We start from the raw sequence: 21432 nt of genomic DNA on the forward strand, positions 1-21432 counted from the left end.
TCTGTACAATGGGGAAATTATAGCGCCTGCTTCCTAGGGTTGCTGAGGTTGACAAGGAACAACAGGACACCGGAGTACCAAGCACGGTGTGTGGTTGCTCAGTGAGGGGACTGCCTCTTCCTCCCTTTCTTCTGCTTCCCTCTTCCTCATCATCATCACAAGCTGTATACTTTTACATGCAGTCAGGTGAGAAAAAACCCATCCCTAGATTAGCGTCAATATCCTTTCAGTACAATTTATTGAGTATCTCTGCTTTTAGAGTCAGCTATACCATTATCCTATACCATTATTATCACACATTTGACTCATGTGTGAATGGATATCTTCTTTAAGGAATTTCTAGACCTGTCAGGGGCTTTCTCGGGTGGCTCAGTGGTAAAGAATCTGCCTGACAATGCAGGAGATGTGAGTTCAACCCTTGGGCAGGGAAGATCCCCAGGAGAAAGAAATGGCAACTCACTCCAGTTTTCTTGCCTGGAAAATTCCAGGGACAGAGGAGCCTGGCGGGCTACAGTCCACGGGGTCACAAAGAGTCAGACACGACTGAGCGACTAAGCACACATGCATGCAGAGCTGTCAGAGAGAAATGGAAAAGCTGGTGGAGCCCCCCCTGACCTGGGGTCCGTGCCCTGGTGGGATATGCAGGCAGACAGGGGTGTGAGAGGGCCTCCTGGTTGAGGATCCTTCGCCAAATGCTGGCACAGGCCGGGCAATGTGAGCCTCTGGTATTGAAGGACAGTGGGCCCTCTGCCAGGCAGCCAGGATAGGCCCCCAAGAGACACAGAAACATAAGCCCCCAATGGGCTGAAGGCACAGCTGTGAGGTCACTCAGCCCAGGCCTGGGCTCACGCAGCCCAGGCAACTGCCAAAAGCTGGGGCTGGGGTCATGGAGACCAAGCTAGTCCTGGGCCCGGGCACAGTGACTCCAGCAGATGGTGGCTGTGGACCCCAGAGCCCTCCATCTACCCAGGGAAGCAAACATGCCAGGCTCTGGGAAGAGCTGCTGGCAGGAAGGTGCTTTCTTCTCCCACTCTGTGCCTGGCCCAGCCAGGGATGAAACCTGTGTGGCCTTTGCAATGTGTCATGGGGTCCTGAAGGACGAGGAGGCTCAAGGAATCCCTTGGCAACGTCTTCCAAAGCAAACCTCATTCCTACTTTCTTCCCATGTCTGTGATCACATTCTGGAGTCAGCAGAAGTTCAGACTAGACTAATACTGTTGTCATCGGGCCTCCCTCAATCCTGGCGGGTTTGTATACATAAAACCTTATGGTACTCTTGTGTGTGTGCATGTGTGCTTGCTCAGTCATGTCCAGCTCTTTGTGACACCATGGACTGTAGCTCTACAGCCTCCTCTGTCCATGGGATTCTCCAGGCAAAAGTACTGGAGTGGGTTGCCATGCCCTCCTCCAGGGGATCTTCCTGACCCAGGGATTGAACTGGAGTCTCTTGTGACTTTTGGACTGCAGACAGATTCTTTACCACTGCGGCACCTGGGAATTCCCATGGTACTCATGGTCCGAGAACTTTAGACACTGAGCCATGAGGAGGGCAGAGCTCCTAAGCCCAGCCCCGAGCCTACACTTCCTCCTGCCTCAACTTACTTCATCCTCCCAACCACCAGAGACTGGACTTGGTCATCCCCTTTGCACATGTGAGAAAAAGTACAAAAAGGCACATGAACTTGCCAGAGACAATGAACGGAAGACAAGGCAGAGCCAGCCCTGGAGCCCAGGTTTGCCCTAGTCTAAAACCCGAGCAACATATGAAATAGCACAGACATCACTTTGCAGACAAAGGTCCGTTTAGTCAAAGCTATGGTTTTTCCAGTAGTCATGTACAGATATAAGAGTTGGACCATAAAGAAGGCTGCGCACTGAAGAAAAGATGCTTTTGAATTGTGGTGTTGGAGAAGATTCTTGAGAGTCCCTTGGACTGCAAGGAGATGAAACCAGTCAATCCTAAAGGAAATCAACCTTGGATATTCATTGGAAGGACTGATGCTGAAGCTGTAACTCCAATACTTTTGCCACCTGATGGGAAGACCCTGATGCTGGGAAACATCAAGAGCAGGAGGAGAAGGGGATGACAAAGGATGAGACGGTTGGATGGTATTACGGAGTCAGTGAACATGAGTTTGAGCAAGCTCTGGGAGATAGTGAAGAACAGCGAAGCCTGGGATGCTGCAGTTCATGGGGTTGCAGAGAGTCAGACACGACTGAGTGACTGAACAACAGCAATGCTGACATCAGGCCTCCGGGTAAGTTCCTTCAGCACAGGGGCGTCCCTGTGTCTTGAAGTTCTCTTTTTGTTTTGATAGTGCAGAATACAGGCCATGTTTGGGACAGACTTGTGCCTGGCCTTCTGTGTGGATGTGTAAGGAAGGGCTGAGCAGGGAATTCCCTGGTGGTCCAGGGGTTAGGACTCGGTGCTTTCACTACCGAGGCCCAGGTTCAATCCCTGGTTGAGGATCTAAGATCCTGCAAGCTGTGCGGCCAAAAGGGCTGAGCAGCTGGCACACAGAGTGAATGCCTGTATCCATGAGCACGGCCGTGAACATCTTTATGTTCTGCGTGCTCGATACCATGTGGGAAGCATGATGGGTGCTGAACATTCGGGACTAGGCTTTACACCATTAGGGCAGTTCTGGGGTGGAAGGGTCTGAAAATATCAGAGAAGATGTGTTTCGGCATCTTCTGGGGGAGGGGTCAGGGAAGGTGCAGGATGGATGTGCATGGCGGTGGGTGGATGAGCGGAGGGGATGGAGGAGGGCAGAGGCACTCATGGAGGAGATGCATCACGCCCCTGGGGGCTGTGATGAGCTGGGGAACCTGGACTTGCTGGGCCAGCACACCCTCAGGGACCTGACCCCCGTGTCCCCAGAATCGGGTACCCAAGCCCTGTTGATTTAGTAATGAGATAATTAGACTAAAGAGGGAACGGAAGATGATTTGAAACTCATATTTGCCATTTGTAGGTCTGCAATGCTCTCAGGTAGGCTGATGTGAGAGCCTGTGTTCCTTCAGCAGCACATTGGAGGTAACAAGTCCTTCAGGGTTTGCAGTGGCCATCAGATGCAGTAATACACAAAGACCCTGCCCCGGTCTCTGAGCATGGCCCCTCAGCATACAAGGTTTCCTGCCCTAGGTTTCTGCTTTCCTTACACATCCCCTGGTCTCTCCCCTGAGGCAGCCAGACCGGCTACAACCAAGTGCAAGTATGCAGGTGACCCCACCCTTCTCAAGCCCCCTCCGACGAATTCCAAACTCAGAATCAAAATCTGAGAGCTGTTCTTTCCATATATTCTCCACACAGAGCCAGTTTATATGGCCGTTTATAAGTGTGCTGCTTAGTAAGGGGGCTTCCCAGGTGGTGCAGGGGTAAAGAATACGCCTGCCAACGCCGGAGACGCAGGTTTGATCCCTGGGTCAGGAAGATCCCCTGGAAAAGGAAATGGCAACCCACTCCAGTATTCCCACCTGAAAAATCCCATGGACTGAGGAGACTGGTGGGCTACAGTCCATGGGGTCGCAAAAGAGTTGGACACAACTGAGGGACTGAGCTCAGCGCACACACAGTAACAGGTAGCGCCTACATGCCCCATCCTGGCCTTTGGCTTAAGGCAAATCATAGGCCAGAAGTCTCTGCTATGAGGAGACTCTTAATTTCATCCAAGGGACCTAGCGGGAAGCGGTCCTCTGAGGAAGAGGAAGAGAAAATTTCTGAATCTGTTTCCAGCTCCCACAGAGTAAAGGCAGGAGGTGGCGAGTGATTCCCTCTTCCTCTGCCTTTGCTGAGCAAAACCAGCCATGCAGCTGATTGGAAGGTAACTCTGGGTTTTGGCACCTTCAGAGTCTCTGGCTTTGAAACCTTCCACCTTCAACCCCCAGGTGCTTTGCAATGGCTCTTCCTGGGGCTCCTCCTGGGTGGTAATGAAATCCACCATCAAATTCCAGAGGTGCAGAGACTGAGGCCCACACATACCACCTCTCTGCAGCAGACGCTGCGGGTGTCCTGCTCAGATCCGTTGGCCCCCACACCCCTGGTGTGCCCGGCCATCTCCAGCTGCTAAGGATTACAGACTTCCTCTGGGAGTTGCCCTTGACCAGTGGGAGCCTTCTTGGTCCAGGGGGTCTGGGATGTTACTCCCTCACCTTGGGACAATTTCCAATCAATGACTGACTTATATGGTGGTGCAGCTGGCCAGTAAGCTTGCCTCAAGGTGGGACAACCCTGGAGTGTAATTCATGCTCCAGAGCTCCCTGTGGGGTCAGGCTGAAGCTAGATCTCAGCTGAATTTACACCCTTATTCAGTCCCTCCCCAGCCCTCTATTTCCACTCCCTTACAGGTGTCTCCAGGCAGCACCCTCTCAATACAGCTCTTGCCCGGAATTTCCACTTCAGGCTCTGCTTCTAGGGACACTGACCAAAGACACTCTCCTCCCCCACATCTCAGGAGTCTTCCCCAAACAGCCAGGGTGACGGTGGTGTTGCAGGAAGGGGGACTCTTTCCAAGCTTTTGTCTAACAGAAATGAATTGTCCAAGGAGAGACACACGTGCTCACAAAGCAAGAGACTTTCTGGGGAAGGGACATCCGGGCAGAGAGCAGCAGGGTAAGGGAGCCCAGGAGACTGCTGCGCAGCTCGTAGTCTCGGGTTTGACGGTGAGGGGGTTAGTTTCCGGGCTTTCTGTGGTCAGTCACTCTGACACAGGGTCCTTCCTGCTGGTGCACGTGTTGCTCTGCCAAGCTGGATGCCAGCGGGAAGGGTTCTGGGAGGTGGCAGGACACGTGGCGTCTCCTTTTGACCTCTCCCAAATGCTTCCGGTTGGTGGTGGCTTATTAGTTTCATCTTCTTCAACAGGTCCTCCTGTTGTAAAATAACTCATGGTGATGGTTACTATGGTGCCTGGCCAGGATGAGTGCTTTCAGTCAGTGCGGTTCCCCTAACAGTGGAACCGCAAACAGGCAAATGCCAAAATATCTAGAAGAGACAACTGCATACCCATCAGATGAAGAGGCAGTATTTTAAGCAAAAGACTCACCCAATCTGGGGAAAATGCTGGCCTTGGATCTGCAAAAGCCCCAGAGGTAGGAGAGAGCACCGTTGGTGTTCTCTTATTGGGGAAGCAGAGCCTGGGTTGAGGCCATGATTCAGAAGACCAGCAGATTCTGCAGTTCACATTAACACCTTGTCTGACGCAGCTGGGGACCCAGTGGCCTCCACCAAGAACAACCATAGTCCCGTCAAACAAGCAGCTCCCTTCCCGACACACACAGAACTTTCATCTTCTTCCTGGAATGCAGATGTTGGGCCCAAGAACCTCAGACAAGGTGGGAAACAGAGTCCCCCAGGCAAGCGAGTACTTCAGAGAAATTCTCTACTGGCTTGTCTAAGCAACTTCAGTGGAGGGTCTCATGATGACACCATGGACCGGGGACAAGGGGGAAGCGAGAAACATCAGGAATCATAGCAGCGAATAAGACATCCCTTAGCATTTCATTGCAAAGCCCACATGACCACCCATCACCCTCCACCCACGGGATTCAGAAGGCAGATTGCAGGCTGTGAGGGCCCCTTAAAGATGAGGGAAACCAGAGGAAAGTCAGAAACCCAATGAACCTGTACCATAGGAGCTCATGGACAGAGAAATGATAAACCTTTGTTCCAAACAGTGAGCACACGCTGAACTCCACCCAAGGTGGGGAGATACTATAACTCTGCTCCGGGATAGTATCCCAAGAGCCAACGCGAGTGGGTCAAGAGGAGCTACAGGTCACAGGAGACTAGGCAGGAAGTCCAGCCACCCAAGGCTGTGGCCTTGGCCTTGGCGAGAGACCTCTCCTCCCTTGTCTTACTCCCTCAATTAAAAAGAAAAAAATGTGTGGATTACAGATGGCGCAGCCCAGACAAGAGGGAAGGATGAACAGCAACCCACAGGAAGTCAGGAGACGGGTGCAACTCAAGTGTCAAGTTTACAAAGTAGATGTAGCTCTCGGAAGACAAAGTCAAGATAGATGACGTGTGGCTAGAGCAACGTAGGAAAAAGACAAAATGGGAAACATAACGTGAAAACACTCCTGATGGGCTAGCTGGAGGGAGGATATAAAGGCAGAAGTGGGAAAGGCAATGGGGGAGCAGGCAAGCAACAGTCAGAATAAAGCAGGAGAAACAAAATGTGCTTTCTGAAAGAGCGTACTGTGTCATGGGAGCCTTTAAAGTCTGCCCATTTTAGCCACAGATTAGGTCTGCTGCTGCTGCTGCTGCTGCTAAGTCACTTCAGTCATGTCCAACTCTGTGTGACCCCATAGATGGAAGCCCACCAGGCTCCCCTTAGGTCTACATGTTACCAATATAGTTACCAGTTCCCCTGGAGAGGTTTAAAATACTGATGTAAGGGAAAGACTGTTAGCAGTGTCAAAGGAGACCTAAGGGGTAATCAACAGAGGTCCCCCTTGATGGAAGCATCTGCCTTGTAATATTTACAAGGATGCAGGGACTTGGGGAAGAAGAGCTAGAACTGTAGGCTTTCTTGTCAGGTCTCTTAAGGGGCACAGCCGACACTTTTCAAGAGAATAAATAAAAACACTAAAACTTCAAAAATGTTGGACCAAGTTCAATGTTGATGTAAATGATACCAAAGGGTACTGGTGTGGTTTTCATTGGTTGGATGCTTGCACTTAGTCCTGCACTAAGCTGTGATACTACATAGGGTGGTATCAGACCCTGCAACTTACTCCCTTAAGTTGGGTCACCTTAAGTAAGGTCCTCAGTGCCTCTGTCTCCTCTTCTGTAAAATGGGAATAATGATAAAACTTACATCTTTCAGTCATTGCAGAGACAAAGTAAGATAAGCCATGTAAAGTTTCCGGCACATAATGGGCCCTTGATAAATGCCTCTTTCCTTCTCCTATACTCTGAAGAGCGGTTGCAGAGATGAAACGTGGAAAAGTCAAAAAACAAAGCAAGCAGTAAACAACAATGCAAGGAAACTGTAAAGGAATGTTTTAAGGAAATGTCACGTTTAGGTAGCAGGTAATGGGACTGTTAACATTCAGTGAGATTGTCAGGGAAAAAAAAAGAATGGAACCCTTCACAATATGGAGCAAAAGAATGATGCTGAAGATTTTTTTAAGGCTTTAAATTCGTAATGTGGTTCATGTGCAATGGGAAAACTGCTGGTTAAAGAAAATATGAGGTTTTAGGGGATAGAGAACAAAGCATGTCCCCAGGCTCAGTATGGAAATGACAGCGACCCAAGACCACCTGAGCTGAGAAAGTCCAATTGTCAGAACCGTCCTTCTGGGAGATTTTGGTGGAGGACTCGGAAAGGGGCCTGAGATCAAGGGTCCAGCTTATAAAGCAATCACTTCATAAGTTTCATGAAACGGCAAAGACAGAAGTGAAAGGGGCACAAGGGATCAATGGAAGTAGAGTTGGGGACTTACGGGAGACTATTTTAGAAATAAGTTAGAGAAAAAGAATTGTCACATAGAGATTAATGATAAAATCAAGGCCATTTAGTGAAAAAATAAGAAAAAAAAATCTGTATAAGGAAGCACATAGGGACCCAGAAAATGGATAAGGGATATTTTGTGCTCTGAGGTCTCTTTATTTAGCAAGTCTCCAAGTTTAATATTTTTAAATTAATAGATTATGATGGAGAGAGGGGGGAAAAAAAGAACAGAAGCAGACAGCAGAACGGTCATACAAAGAAGTAGGTACGGCAGTTGGGAACTCACGTCATTCCTAAAAGGTGTTTTCAGCGGGTTGGTTTTCAGCAGCTCAGTTTATAAATTGCTAAAAGATTTTCCAGTTCACACCATGGAGGCACGAACCACCAACCCTGACCAATGAGGGAGAACACAGAGGGGGGAAATTCTAGCCATGGGGAACCATCAGCCAGGCCTGTGGCATCTCTGGAAGCAGTCAAGTCAATACTCGGGTTGGGGGCGTTGGCATTCACTTGTGCCAGTTCTTTCGTTAGTACTTTCAAAGGCAAGTCAGGTGCTTGTCTTGTCCAGGTACAGTGCTGGGTAATAGCGCCAGCAGTCCCTGCCCACGGAGCCTTCATGCTGAACGGGAAGCCATGACACAGACAGCTGTGGTTCAGGATGACCGCTGCCCGGGTGGGGCACAGGGGAGGTTTGGAGCCACACAACCAGGGTGGGGGGCGCACTTGGAGGTGATCTAGTCCACCCATTCCTTTTACACGTAAAGAAACAGAGGCAGAGAGTGGCTGTACAAGCGGCTTGTACAAAGTCATCAGGCAGTGGCAGAGGTGGGAGCAGGACAGTGGCTTCTGGGGAAAAAAAAATGTAAGAGCTTGCTCCATATACTGCCATACAAATCAGTTTTATTTCCATAAATGGTTTGGTAGCCTCCACAACAGTGTCCAGCCACATCATTGGTAGAGTGTCACATTTCAAGGTACTATATCAATCTGATATTTTTAGCAGATGGATTCCACAGGTCTTGTTATAACGCATCCACCTGGCTTCCCTCTGCCCCCACTCCCCACCTTCAATGATCCAGCAAATTCACCACCCCCTCCCTCAAATGCTGAGGTACAGCACCTTTGCATGTTTTCAACTTTATATAAATGCTACAATCCTATCTCTAGAATTCTCCTGAATGCCTTTCTCCTTTATCAACGCTGCTGACTCTTCAAATCTACCAAGATGGCCCATTAGGTTAACGGTTGCTTCTGTCCCTAAGGGCAGAGAGCCAAGGGAAGATTCTGAGGAGAAAGATGCCACCACCCTGTCTCTGCTGCTCAAGAGCAGACCTTGAACTTGCAGGGACCAATATCCATCTCCCGATCCTTTTCCGTGTGATGCTTGGTTCCCACTGACTTCCAGAGCAGCAACAGCAGATGGGCATCCGAAGCAGAATTAACTCAAGAGTCATTACATAAGGGTGTTCTCAATTGAGTGCCCTGGAGTAAATAGTAATTACATGTTCCTTCAAGATTACTCTCAGCCTGAGACGGGGAAAGAAGAGAGTCATGGCTGACTGACCACAGTACCCTTAACGTGCGCACATGCGCACAAGCACACAGGCCAGTCGCAAGTCTGGATTTGTAAATTTCCCCTAAGATTAGGTGATGTCGCTTCTACAAGTCCCTTGAAATGTACCAATTGGGCCCCCTTGGAGACATCAGAAATTACTCTTATCTATTCCCATTTTTCTTTCCTCGCTAAGCACTCCCTAAATATGCACCATCAAATATGTGGAAAATAAGCTCTCCCCACTCCATTACGTTGTACAGGAGGAGGAATTGTCTCTATGCAGAAACCACACTCCAACGACCCCAATGCACTCCTGGACACACAAGACAACCCATCTCAGAGACTTCCCTGGTGGTCCTGTGGTTAAGACTCCATGCTCCCAATGCAGGGGGCCTGGGTTTGACCCCTGATGAGGGAACTAGATCCCACACCCCATAATGAAGGACACATGCTACAACTAAGAGCTCGCAGGCTGCAATGAAGATCCTGTGAGCTACAACTTGACCTGGTGTAGCCAAAAAAAAAAAAAAGAAAACTCATCTAAACCATTTCCAGTCTCACAGCTGGACTTCAGCAGCCATCTATGCTAGGCCATGGAGAACAGATTTCCATGAGGGAGAATAGGTCTGGCCAGACCACACCAAAGCCCAGGCAGACACTGGGAGGATGCCAACTTGATTATGGGATATGACAATGCAGGGAATTGCGGGGGGCCAGGGATGTATTAAAACCACCTCTAGAATAGCGTCTTCTGCTGCACTTGTAAGCCGCCTGGGCAGGGGCTGGGAGGAATGTACGGACTTTGGAAGTTTCCACCCTCTTGACCTTTCGGCACAGGACCCAGAAAATGATGACAACGACAACCAAAATGTCATCACCCTCAACAACAGCTTTCCAAATGTGCTATCGAGCAGGCATTGTTCGAGGGCCTTTATATATGGGTCTCCTAAACCTTCACAGGAGAAGGCAATGGCAGCCCACTCCAGTACTCTTGCCTGGAAAATCCCATGGACGGAGGAGCCTGGTGGGCTGCAGTCCATGGGGTCGCTAAGAGTCGGATACGACTCAGCGACTTCACTTTCACTTTCCACTTTCAAGCAGTGGAGAAGGAAATGGCAACCCACTCCAGTGTTCTTGCCTTGAGGATCCCAGGGACGGGGGAGCCTGGTGGGCTGCCGTCTATGGGGTTGCACACAGTCGGACACGACTGAAGCGATGTAGCAGCAGCAGCAGCAGCAGCAAACCTTCACAACAGCTCCACAAGGCAGGTGCTCTTACCATACCCATTATACAGATGAGGAAACAGTATGGAGTGGAGAGGGTGGGGAACTTGTCCAGGCTGCAGCAGGTACGAGGTGGACACAGGTCCAGCAACGTGGTTCTAGCACCCGCTTTGTCTAATACCACCCAAATCACTGCATGGAGGTCACTGTGCAGGAGAATGCTGCTGCTGCTAAGTCGCTTCAGTCGTGTCCGACTCTGTGCGACCCCATAGACGGCAGCCCACCAGGCTCCCCCGTCCCTGGGATTCTCCAGGCAAGAACACTGGAGTGGGTTGCCATTTCCTTCTCCAATGTGTGAAAGTGAAAAGTGAAAGTGAAGTCACTCAGTCATGTCTGACTTGTAGCGACCCCATGGACTGCAGTCTACCAGGCTCCTCCATCCATGGGATTTTCTAGGCAAGAGTACTGGAGTGGCTTGCCATTGCCTTCTCCGGTGCAGGAGAATAAGTTAGTCTAAAACAGGTAAGCACTTCCTTTTCTTAAGCAACGCTTGCCCTATGATTCTTTTTCTTTCTTTTGCCCTATGATTCTTATGTTAGCTTCCCACCAATCTTGTGAGGCCCTCAGTCCAGGTTTCAGCCCCTTTTGCTGGTGAAGGAATGAAGGTAGGTAGGGGTTAGGGACTTGCCGAGGTCACCATGCTTGGATACTCTCTTCCCATATCTCAACCGTGCTCCCACCAAAGGATTTGAGTAAACCTTGAGGATCAGGCACCCTGCCCCTGGAGCTTTCTCCAGACACCGAGGGGCCCAGATGCAACTTCTGGGGCCAAGGATTGTGAGGGAGGAGTATCAGGGCCACAGAGGCATAAAACCATGGTGGTGACAAATTGAAAGCAAAATTTAAAATGCAGAGTTTATATACTTGTTTTTGAAAAAGAAAGCCTGACCAGTTTTCTGCTCACTGCCCAGGTGTACTTACAGATAGAGGGAGGTGAGGAGGGGAACAGGCCCAGGAAGATGCTGGACGGTAGGGACTGACTGAGTTGGTAAAGCACAGAGCCCCCCAGAAGCCATGTCTGGGCCCAGGGTTTTGTATTAAAGGATGGGGCAGGGACTTCCCTGGTGGCCCAGTGGTTAAGAATCCGATGCCAGTGCAGGGGACATGGGTTCGATCCCTGGTCCAGGAAGGTCCCACATGCCGCAGAGTGACTAAGCCCGTGGGCTGCAGCTACTGAAGCCTGCTCACCCTGGAGTTCCTGTTCAAAGAAACCACTGCAAGGAGAAGCTTGGGCCCCACAGCTCGAGAGCAGCCCCTACTCACCGCACCTAGAGAAAAGCCCGCTTGCAGCAACGAAGACTCAGCACAGTCAAACATTAATTAATTATTTTAAAGGAACACGAGCAGGCTGAGCTGTAATTATCGGTTATATCAGGAGTACCACGAACGAGGTTCATGATGAGCAATGGTTTTAAAATGTAACCTTTTAGAGCTGGAGGGCCTAAGAGATCTCCTCCACTCCTTCATGTTATGATGCAGGGAACTGAGGCCTGTGCACCTTAATTATCACTGACCTGGGGGTGAACCGGACTGAACCCACCTGGCACCTGCCTCTGCCCGGGGTACTCGGCTGCTACCTCCATCCACTAGAGACACAGACGGAAGCAACCCTCCACAATGGACTTCCCTCCCACTGACTTCGGTTTTTAACATTTTTTTTTTTTTGGCCATGCCACACAGCATGCCACATCTTAGTCCCCAACTGGGGATCGAACTCAGGGCCCTGGCAGGGGAAGTTTGGAGTCTGGACCGCTGGACTGCCAGGGAACTCCCGGTTTTTTATTAATAACTTTATATTTCAGAATAATTCTAATGTCACAGGAAGTTGAAAAGAAAGCAAACAGGAGGTTCTATGCACCATTCAGCCTGCCCTTCCAGCTGACTCGTACCCATACAGAGTTCTAAGACAATTGCAGATACACGTGGGGTGACAGGTCTCTTCCTGAGACTCATTATGGAGCAAACAATCCTTGACATTGCTTTCTCGGATCTTATGCTACTCCCCTCACAGCCGTGAACCCTCACACACACACACGCAGCATAATCAGCAATAATTTCACTCCTGAATATTGCTAGAAAGATCACTAAGCCAAGCTAATCAATTGTCTCAGCCAGCAACCAGTCCCTGAGAGATGCCTCGACTTTTCACTGTTCTCATTTAACCCTCGGCAGCCTGAGTTTTTCCTCCCCAGTCTTCCCAAAGAGCACAAATGCTGTTCTGGGAAGAATCCAGTATCGAAGATGATGTTCCCCAGTGGCCACCTTTCCAAAGCCTTGTCTGTGCTAATGGAAGCAGACACTCTGGAACACTTCAGAAGGAGGGTCTCCCTCTCCTGTTCACTGCCTGGGACCAGCGTGGTTAAAGCAAAGGAGAGGGACGCGGGGCCCCATGCAGAACAGCCAGAGGAAGCAGGTATCGCCCGGAAAGGAGTGGGGAGGGAAACCGTCACAGGAGAGATACCAGTTTAGCAACTAAATTTGACATCAACTTAGACAAAGCTTCTTTACTGAACAGGATGAAATTCCAGCGAAGGTTTGTCCACGTGTGCATGAAAGACACATCTCATTCTCTGTCTCTCTGTCTTTTGTTTTTCCTGGATGGAGGAATGTGGAGAGTGACAGAGAAGGGTGGGGGCAAGACCTCAGTCAACAGGTCATGAGCTGATGTAGTTAAGGCAGCTGAACATTCATAGCTTCAAGTCACTTCCGCCTCCCATGACTGAGGGATTGGGAGGGCGCCCTTGTGAGGAGAGACTCCATGCAAGTCACTTCGCATGCATTTATTGAGCACATACTGTGTGTCATGCCTTGCGCTTGGCGCTGGGGCCTCCAAAGCTGATAGCCAGGAGGCAAAAGGGAGGCTGCGACAATTTTAGTGTTTAATATCAGTACCTCCAACTCTAGGAAGGAGAGCAGAGAGGAGGCAGGGAGAAGAACATGGGTGGCACTGCATTCCTACTCTGATCCCCTGATCAGTGGGGGAAGAAAAAGAGGAGGGCTCACTGCCTTGAGGCATAGAGTCTCTGCAAAGGTACACAGGGAGGGTGTCAAGGGCATCGGCCCTGGGTGCAGCCCAGGAGAGGACACCTCACGGGGTGAGGCCCACGTGGCCTTTGAATTCACTGGTCAAGTGACCCTGTTGAGAGAGAGGACCAAGCAGGCGCCTGCTGCCTAGAAAAAAACCCCGGGGGGCTTCACAGCTGGGATTGGTCTGCCCTGCTCTGGGGGTCGAGCCTGAACTGCCATCTGAGAATGCAGGATGGAGAAGGTGCAGGAGAGACTTGGAGAGCCAAGAACAGAAGCTGCTTGTTGGAATGTGAGGGGCCAAGAGAGGTGACCAAACTCTGATCCTACAGAGCAGAAGAGTCAGGCCTTATTCCCTGACTTAGAACTGTAGTCCAGCCTACACCCTCCCACACCCTCTGCTCTTCACCGTGGTTTAAAGCCCCAGGTTCCTTCCAGGTTGGGGCAGGGTATGTTCCCAATGTGCCTTGAACTCTGGTTTCCAGTTGGACTAGCCCGCTGGAGGGTGAAGCTGGAAGTCTTGCTGACACAGGACTCTGCTCACCAAAACTCAGGGAAAACAGCCTGTTATGGACTGAATGTGTCCCCACCCAGATTCATGTGTTGGAGCCCTGGTTCCCGATGTGATGGTATTTGGAGGTGGGACTCTCAGGGTGTAACTAGGGTTAGATGAGGTCATGAGGGTGGAGCCCCATTGACGGGATTAGTGTCCTTTTGAGAAGAGGAAGAAAGCAGAGCTCTCACTCCCACCTCCATGTGAGGACACTGCCAGAAGACTGTCCACCAGGAGAAGGCTCCTCCCTGGAACCCGACCATGCTGGCATCCTGATCTTGGACCAGCCTCCAGAACTGCGAGAAAATTAATTTCTATTGCTTAAGCCAGCATCTGTGGTGTTTTGTCATGGCAGTCCAAGCTAAGATATGCCTTAGTGGGAGGCATAGAGACCTGTTTTTAGTGGTGTGACATGGTGTGGGTAGAAGTGACTGCTCTGTGCTGAGCAAATAAAAAGGCTGAGACTTACTGGGTAAAAGGCTAACATTCCACATGCATTTCATCTTCCCAACAATTCTATGGGGTAGGTTCTATGTGTGCGTGCATGCTAAGTCACTTCAGTCATGTCTGACTCTTTGCAACCCTATAGTCCATGGCCTGCCAGACTCTATCCATGGGATTCTCCAGGCAAGAATACTGGAATCAGTAGTCACTCCCTTCTCCAGGGGATCTCCCCAACCCAGGGATCGAACCTGAGTCTCTTAGTCCCCTGCACTAGCAGGCAGGTTCTTTACCATTAGCGCTACCTAGGAAGCCCAGGTTCTATAAGTACCATTTAACAGATGAGAAAGTGGAGACCTTAAGAGATTAGGTAGCTCAAGTCTCACAGCTGAGAAAAGGTAACGTTGGAACTTGGACTCTGGCTGTCCGATTCAGAATGTACACTTACCCACAGCTCTGCCATCCACAGAGGCACTTATCAGGGCAGGAGGACAGGAACGATTGACAGTGGGCTGGGCTTACAAAGAGGGATGCTATGTGGCCCCTACAGTCAGGGGGTCCTGATGCAGTGAGGGAGACCGACAGGAGCAGTCCTCCCGTGCGGCTGAGAGAAATGATGGCAGGACATCAACTGGGGCCCCAAGAAGAGGAAGATGCCAACCAGGTAAGGAAGACTTCACAGAAGAGCTGGTGTGGACACGTTACAAAGGCCACCTTGACCCAAGGGCTCACGGCCACTGAGCATGAAACACAAAGAGAAAGAACAGTGGCCAGGTCAGAGGGAAACAAAAGGCCAGAGGACACTAAAGGCAGCTTTTGGAGCCTCTGCTGACCTCATGGAACAGGGAAAAAGAGACAAGCGAAAGGACTAGAAACTGCTCACTTGACTGGGGGAGAAAAAAGGCCAAGTGTACAGAGCACTCAGAATCCTCCAGTATCAGGGATTCCTGCCCTTATCCCCAAAGCTGGAGGAGACTACAGTCTAGGGGATCCATATGGCTCTAACATTCCCCTCTCCACTACTGTACACTTGCCCAGAACTTAGACTCTGGACCTCAGCTTGGCCTTGACCTTGCTTGACCTTGGCCAAATTGCTCCATGCCTTCTCCAGCTGGAGGTGGGAGTTTTCCACCTGCTTTCTCCTAGGCCCAGTGAACCAGATGGGTTTTGAGGGCCTGGTGTGCAGTGAGTGGAGCTGAGGGACTCAGACTGATCACGGGGCAAAGGGGAAGCCAGAGGGGGTGCGGATTTGCTCTTGAGGGGGAAGCCCGCCCTCTGCATTTCAGAGACAGGGCCAAAGTAGGGGAGACCCTCCCTACCAGCTCCACCAGGCACCTGGGGGAACTCTCCCGCTGCCTGTAAATTGAGCCATTCTCCTGTCTCCACATGCTCACCTCCGGACTGGAAGAGAATTGATTTGGGGAGCTGAAGGCACACAGCCCCTCCAGGGCCTCAGTGAACCCAGGATCCGTGTCTGCTACGGGGGGCTCTTTTTCTGAACACAGCAGAGCTTCTGCCACAGTTTCCATCTTCGCTTTGTGAAATGATCCCCTCTGTCTCTCCTCCACCTTCCACTTTGCCCAAGTTGTACAGCAGCCTGGAAATGCTGATGGCTTAACTGGTTTAATTTTTTTCCCCAGCAGCCCTGAGGGGTTTTAACTCTTTCCTCCTGCAGAAACCCTGCTTTTGGAGTTGAATGTTTAAATTCTCACTGGGAGACTCATAAATATTCGGAGTCACTCTCTCCCTCTCTGTTTGATTAGGAAATGAGCCTTTAACTCAATGTAATCCCCAAGCCATTAACAAAAAAGCCCTCAACAGCTCCACTATTAGAATTTCACTCTTAACCCGCTGAGGATTGAATTAGATTAACATAACTACCCACAATCTGAGTTTATTTTCTGTGCCAGATAGAAATGTGTTTTTCAGGGAAGGCGAGAAGGGGGAGGTAAGGGAGGGGCGAGACAGAGCGCGAGAGAGCACAGGAGGATAATGAAATGTAAAAATAGAGATAAGAAAAAGATGGACAGATACACTGTAGAGGTGAGGTGATGGGGAGGAACAGCTGCACTTGGTCTTTGGTTGAAAAATCCTGCCAGCTGCCATTTTTTATTTGTGGGATATTTGGAGGGGAAATCGTTTGAATGAGGGGAGCGCTTTCCAGGTATTTGCAATTCCTTCTTCCTCGAGATTGATGGCCCTGCACCTGAGCCTGCTGTAGTCCAAAGCACCTGCTCATTGGCCCCACTGTCCCCAATTTGGGAAGAGGTCGGGGCTGGGTTTCTACGAGCTGGCGGGAGGGGGGACGCATAAAACAACAGCATGTACTGCAGGCAACTGTGAATTTACATCAAAGAAATAAACAATGATGAGGATGGAATGGGGGAGATTTTACAGACTTGAAGTCACAGACAGCCCCGTCACCAATTACATGTAAGAAATCAGTTTGGAAAAAAAAAACAAATGAGTTTGACAGGAGCTTGGTCCACATAAAATTAATCGTTATTGAAGCAGAAACTAAGTAACCAGAGGCTGCCTTATGCAAAAGCATTGCAGTTTCCCTGACTGCATCTCTATACGTAAGTCCAAAGGGGCAAAACCACATCCTGAACCTGAGGGGGAAAGCCAGGCCTTCCATCACACTGCCAAACAAGCCCCCATCTCACCTAAAAGCGTCCACAGGTGGCCAAAGGAAGGAGCGGTTCTTGTCTATATATGACAACAAATGTTCTCCTGTCTTAACCACTAGTGCTAATGAGAACACGGGACTTGTTCAGAAACGCGGGACTCAACCCCACTGCATTTAATCAGGGGCCAGCAGGCTCCAGGGTGCATGCTGAGGAGGGGAGGGAACGGCTTGCTCTTGTATGAAAAGGTTTGGAGAATCTCACACTTCCTAAAAAGCCACTGAGATCAGACAGTCCTAACAGTTCAATTTCACCAACAGCTGGCTGCTGAGGTTTCCGAATGCAATGTCTCAATCACTTGGTTCACTTGAGCTTTAATTAACAATCACCCACCAAATCCCACTTCAGAATTATTATGGGAAACCTTTGCAGGATATGTTTATCAAAACAGTCTGTGGACTAGAAAAAGTAACAATGCTACGTATAGAATATACCCAATTCCTTTTTTTCCCTCTCAATTTCTGGGACTTTACTTTCCCTACTAGTTTTGAAATAATGACATTTCTCCTGACTTTACACAAAACTCTTTCTTCTAATTTCTCTGGCAGTGAATATAGTGAACATAGAAAGTTTACTTTCAAATCCTAATGGGGATCAGGAAGGAATAAGAGATTAGAAAGTAAACTTCACATGTTCTGTCCTCCAAAATAATAAATGAATGGATTAAAGGAATTAATAATCTTAAATAAACACTGATAAAAATACAGAACCAAGAGGAGGAAAGTGAAAGTTTCATAAAGGTCAAAATAAAAATGAGATCAAACAACCTCTCTAAATATATGCGGGCATCCATATTATTTAACTTTCTTCAAGTCAGTTTTGCTGCTAAAATGATTTTGTTTTTAATCAAAACAGTCCAGACATATCTGTTTACTGCCTTTAAATTGTTGGAAACATTGATGAGTTGGGACCTTGTTTACCCAAAGAAATCAAGAAGTAGTGCTTAGCAATGTAGCTTATGGGAAGCATTGTATTAGTAAATAGAAACTCAGGTATTATTTGTCTCATAAAAAAGGATGCATTTTAAAGTTGTATATCATATACTTTAAGCATCATCGCTTTTTTTTTCAAAATTTAAGGCTTCTATTTCTTCATATATAATATATAACAAATCTCCCCAACTGCAGCATTTTTAGCTAACACTATGCAGTTTCCAGAAACTAAAGCCCCAAATGTTCCACAGGAAGCTGGTGGCGTGTTAAGTGGTGTGGACCAGCAGACAATACCTGGGGACTGCCGTCTCTAGGAGTTGCCGGCGTGCTCACAGAGTCTGGGCTCTGCTTGTCTGAAACAAGTATGACTTTGACAAGGACCCTCATATTAACTTTCTTCCTTCTCGAAGGATGCAGAGCGATGGCTCCACAGCACTCTACACCTCGCTTCTGTCCTTTCGGATGCTCTTCCACTCCCAGCCCCCTACCCCAGTTCCCCCTTTCAGGATGAAGAAAACACACCAAATGAGTGAACCAGCAAAAGCCCGCAAGGCAAGACAAAGTGTCAACTCTCATTCCAACTTCTCAAAGCAGACTCAGTGCAAAAAAAAAAAAAAAAAGAAAAGTCATTTTCCTTTAAGGCGCTATAAAGCTGGCTATCGGGACTGTCATGATTCCCTCCCTGAACCAGGAAGCTCCCAGCCTGAAGCCGAGTCTGCCGGGAGCCCTCCATCATCACCTGTCCTGTGTGAACTGGGTCTTCCCTCTGTAACCTTCCCAGCTCACCCAGAGCCGGAGCTGCCAGCAAATGAAAGTTTTCATGCTGGGAGACATAACCACCCCGCGGAGTCGCATGTAAACTTTCCCTTGCCCTTTTGATTTACTTACTTTTTCTCAGTGAAAACAAATAAAAAACCTAAAAGAGGACCTACTGATTTCCAAATGAGTTTGTGTAACTGTCCCTCCCCACCCTTCTGGGTCCCTCTGACCTTCCCAGGACAGTCTGCAAGAAGCAACATTTTTCTCTGGGTGACCCAGAGATGCTCAAGGGTGCCGAGATCCAGGATGAGAGAGCAGGCAAGGGGGAAGATATTTTCATCCATGAAAAGACAGAGGGGGAGAGAGAGAGAGAAGAAAGCAGCGTGGTGTGGGGCAAAGGACCGAAAGGTCCAGGGCAGAGTCAGGGGCAGAGGGTAGGAAGAGTCCGGTACTTACATGCTTGGGGCTGGGCAGGGGACAGGGTGGCGGGGAAGGGGCTCCCCTCAGCTGTTTCCAGTCGCTGATGGCTCGTCGCTCAGCTCCTCCAGCACCAGCTGACAGTCCCCTGTCTGTGTCTCTTTGTGACTAAGGACACAGTACTCCCAACCTATAAATAGATCCCGACTCCGTGATTGATATAACAGGCAGCTGACAAAAAAAAAAAAAAAAATCCCACAACCATAACCAGGTCTTAAACAAAACAGCAAAAAAAAGCTCTAGACTTTCAACCCCACCGAGCTCCATGCAGACTCCATGCAGATGGGCACTGGAAAGCCAGGAAGAAAAATATACAATGACGGGCAGGAGGAAACGGGGGGAGGACAAAATCCAGGCAAAGTGTGAAAGGCAGTTACTTCTCCAGTGGAGGACTTGGGGTCACTGGAGAACAGAGGGGTGATGGTCGGCCGAGAGAGCAAGGAGGGAAAAGGGCAGGAGGGTCTGACCTCCCCCCACTCCCCCACCCTCATCCCCACCCTGAGCTCCTGACTCGATCAGGGCTGGAGTCAAAGTCCTGACTTGGGAGCATTCGTCAGCCCAAGTGCTTTCCACGAAAGTTTCCATGCCTCCTGCCAGATCAGGAGGCAGGGAGGGAGCAGACAGAGCTTTCTTAGCTCAGAGGCCAGGCAGGCTTTTCGGGGGGACACACAGGACGTTCCTGGAGTGGGGAAAGGGAAGAGGACGTGTAGGTGAAGGGCTGGGACTGGAGTCACCTGTGCCTGGTGTGACAGGGCCCAGTGGGCCGCTCAAAGCCCCTAATGAGTTTAAAAGGATGGGGGTGACATTTGGTCAGAATTCTCCAAGGTTGAAAGACCATGGGGGCCTTGCTGCCTCTGATTCTTCCAGAAAGATTTCCTAGGAGACTGAATTGTTTGACAAAGCTTCTTCTTGGGGAAAAGAGTCCCAGTCTTTGGGATAGTAAGGAGTCTCTCAGAAACACTGGCTGCTCCAGTTTGTGCAAAGGTGGGGCAGCCTCTCCAGGGCGGTCCAGCCCAACTCTGAAAGCTGAGGCATGGGGCAAAGTTTCCAGAAGACAGGAGAATAATGGAGAAATGACGGAAGTGTGGACTGTCCTCACTCGCCAGGTGAGCTCCTGATCATCCCCAGGGACTCCTGCCACCTGCAGGCTACCTCCTTTGATCACAGCAGGGTCCTCTGTCCTGGTGCTCTGGTTAACTGTGCGCACAGATTTAGGCAGAATTTCAGATGAGGCTCTCTGTTCAAGAAGGGTCATGGATGGGCCCAGTCCCTTGCTGGGTGTGATGAGGGATAGGCATTTTATCATCCCTTAAAACGTCCTCATCTCTAAGTTTTTAGAAAATGAAGTGGAATTTCCTCTTCATGTTACATCTAATTCTTTACTCTCCAGATTAAACAGATAATCTGAGGCTGGGGGTACCCAGTCTGTTAAAGTCAAAACCTATTTAATATGCAGGACCTCAAACATTTGCACAAATAGTCTGACATTGGAATATAAGCTGCCAGAGGGAAAGACATGCGTCCGTCTTATTTACCACCGCATGTCCAGCTCTACAATGATACCTGACACTTAGGAAGACTTTCCTGAAGTATGGATTGACTGACAACTGATTGAAGGAATGAGCGAGTGAAGAGGGATGCCGAAGATACCCACCATTTGAATCACTCATTTGGACCGAGACATTCGCTCTAGAAATGTCTGTATTATGAGAGTGCCCCAGGGAAGGGAGAGAATTAGGAAGGGGACAATAGGCAAATAGAGTCCGACTGGTCTACCACTGAGCCATGATTTCACCTGCTCTGAGCACCAGGCCAGTGTGGCACCAAGCACTTCCCTCCAATCAGGCCTGAAGGGCTTCCCTGGTGGCTCAGGGGTTAAGAATCCACCTGCCAACGCAGGAGACACGGGATCCCTGGTCCAGGAAGATCCCATATGCTGAGGGGCAGCTGTACCACCACTTCTGAGCCTGTGCTCCTCAGCCTGGAAATCACAACCACTGAAGCCCCCGAGCCCTTGAGCCCCTGCTCTGCAACAACAGGAGCCACCACAATGGGAAGCCTGTGCACCGCCCCCACTCGCCGAAAGTAGAGAAAAGCCCCAGCAGCAGTGAAGACCCAGCACAGCCAAAAACAAATAACCGGGCTTGAACACTCATGGGGTTCTCAGCGAACATAGTTGCAGGAAGGCGGATAACCCAGCCAACAGGCAGGGGGCTCTAGACCAGTCAGTTCCCAGTGCTGATGACTGGGGCTACGGCCACTGGGGC

General features: G+C 49.7%; 1 protein-coding gene across 1 annotated transcript in view; it reads right to left on the minus strand.

The window, feature by feature from the left end:
• ESRRB (estrogen related receptor beta) overlaps window positions 1-19679 on the minus strand; it is a 192668-nt gene extending 172989 nt beyond the window's left edge. Inside the window, exon 1 of the mRNA XM_055435443.2 lies at window positions 19145-19679. Within this exon, the coding sequence (XP_055291418.2) occupies window positions 19145-19146 (2 nt within the window). The 5' untranslated portion in view covers window positions 19147-19679. The remainder of the gene's footprint in view (window positions 1-19144) is intronic.
• Window positions 19680-21432: the final 1753 nt, after the last annotated feature.

This window comes from Moschus berezovskii, chromosome 9, assembly GCF_049115385.1.
Source record: "Moschus berezovskii isolate FMDL1 chromosome 9, NW_MosBer_1.0, whole genome shotgun sequence".
Taxonomy (NCBI): Eukaryota; Metazoa; Chordata; class Mammalia; order Artiodactyla; family Moschidae; genus Moschus; species Moschus berezovskii.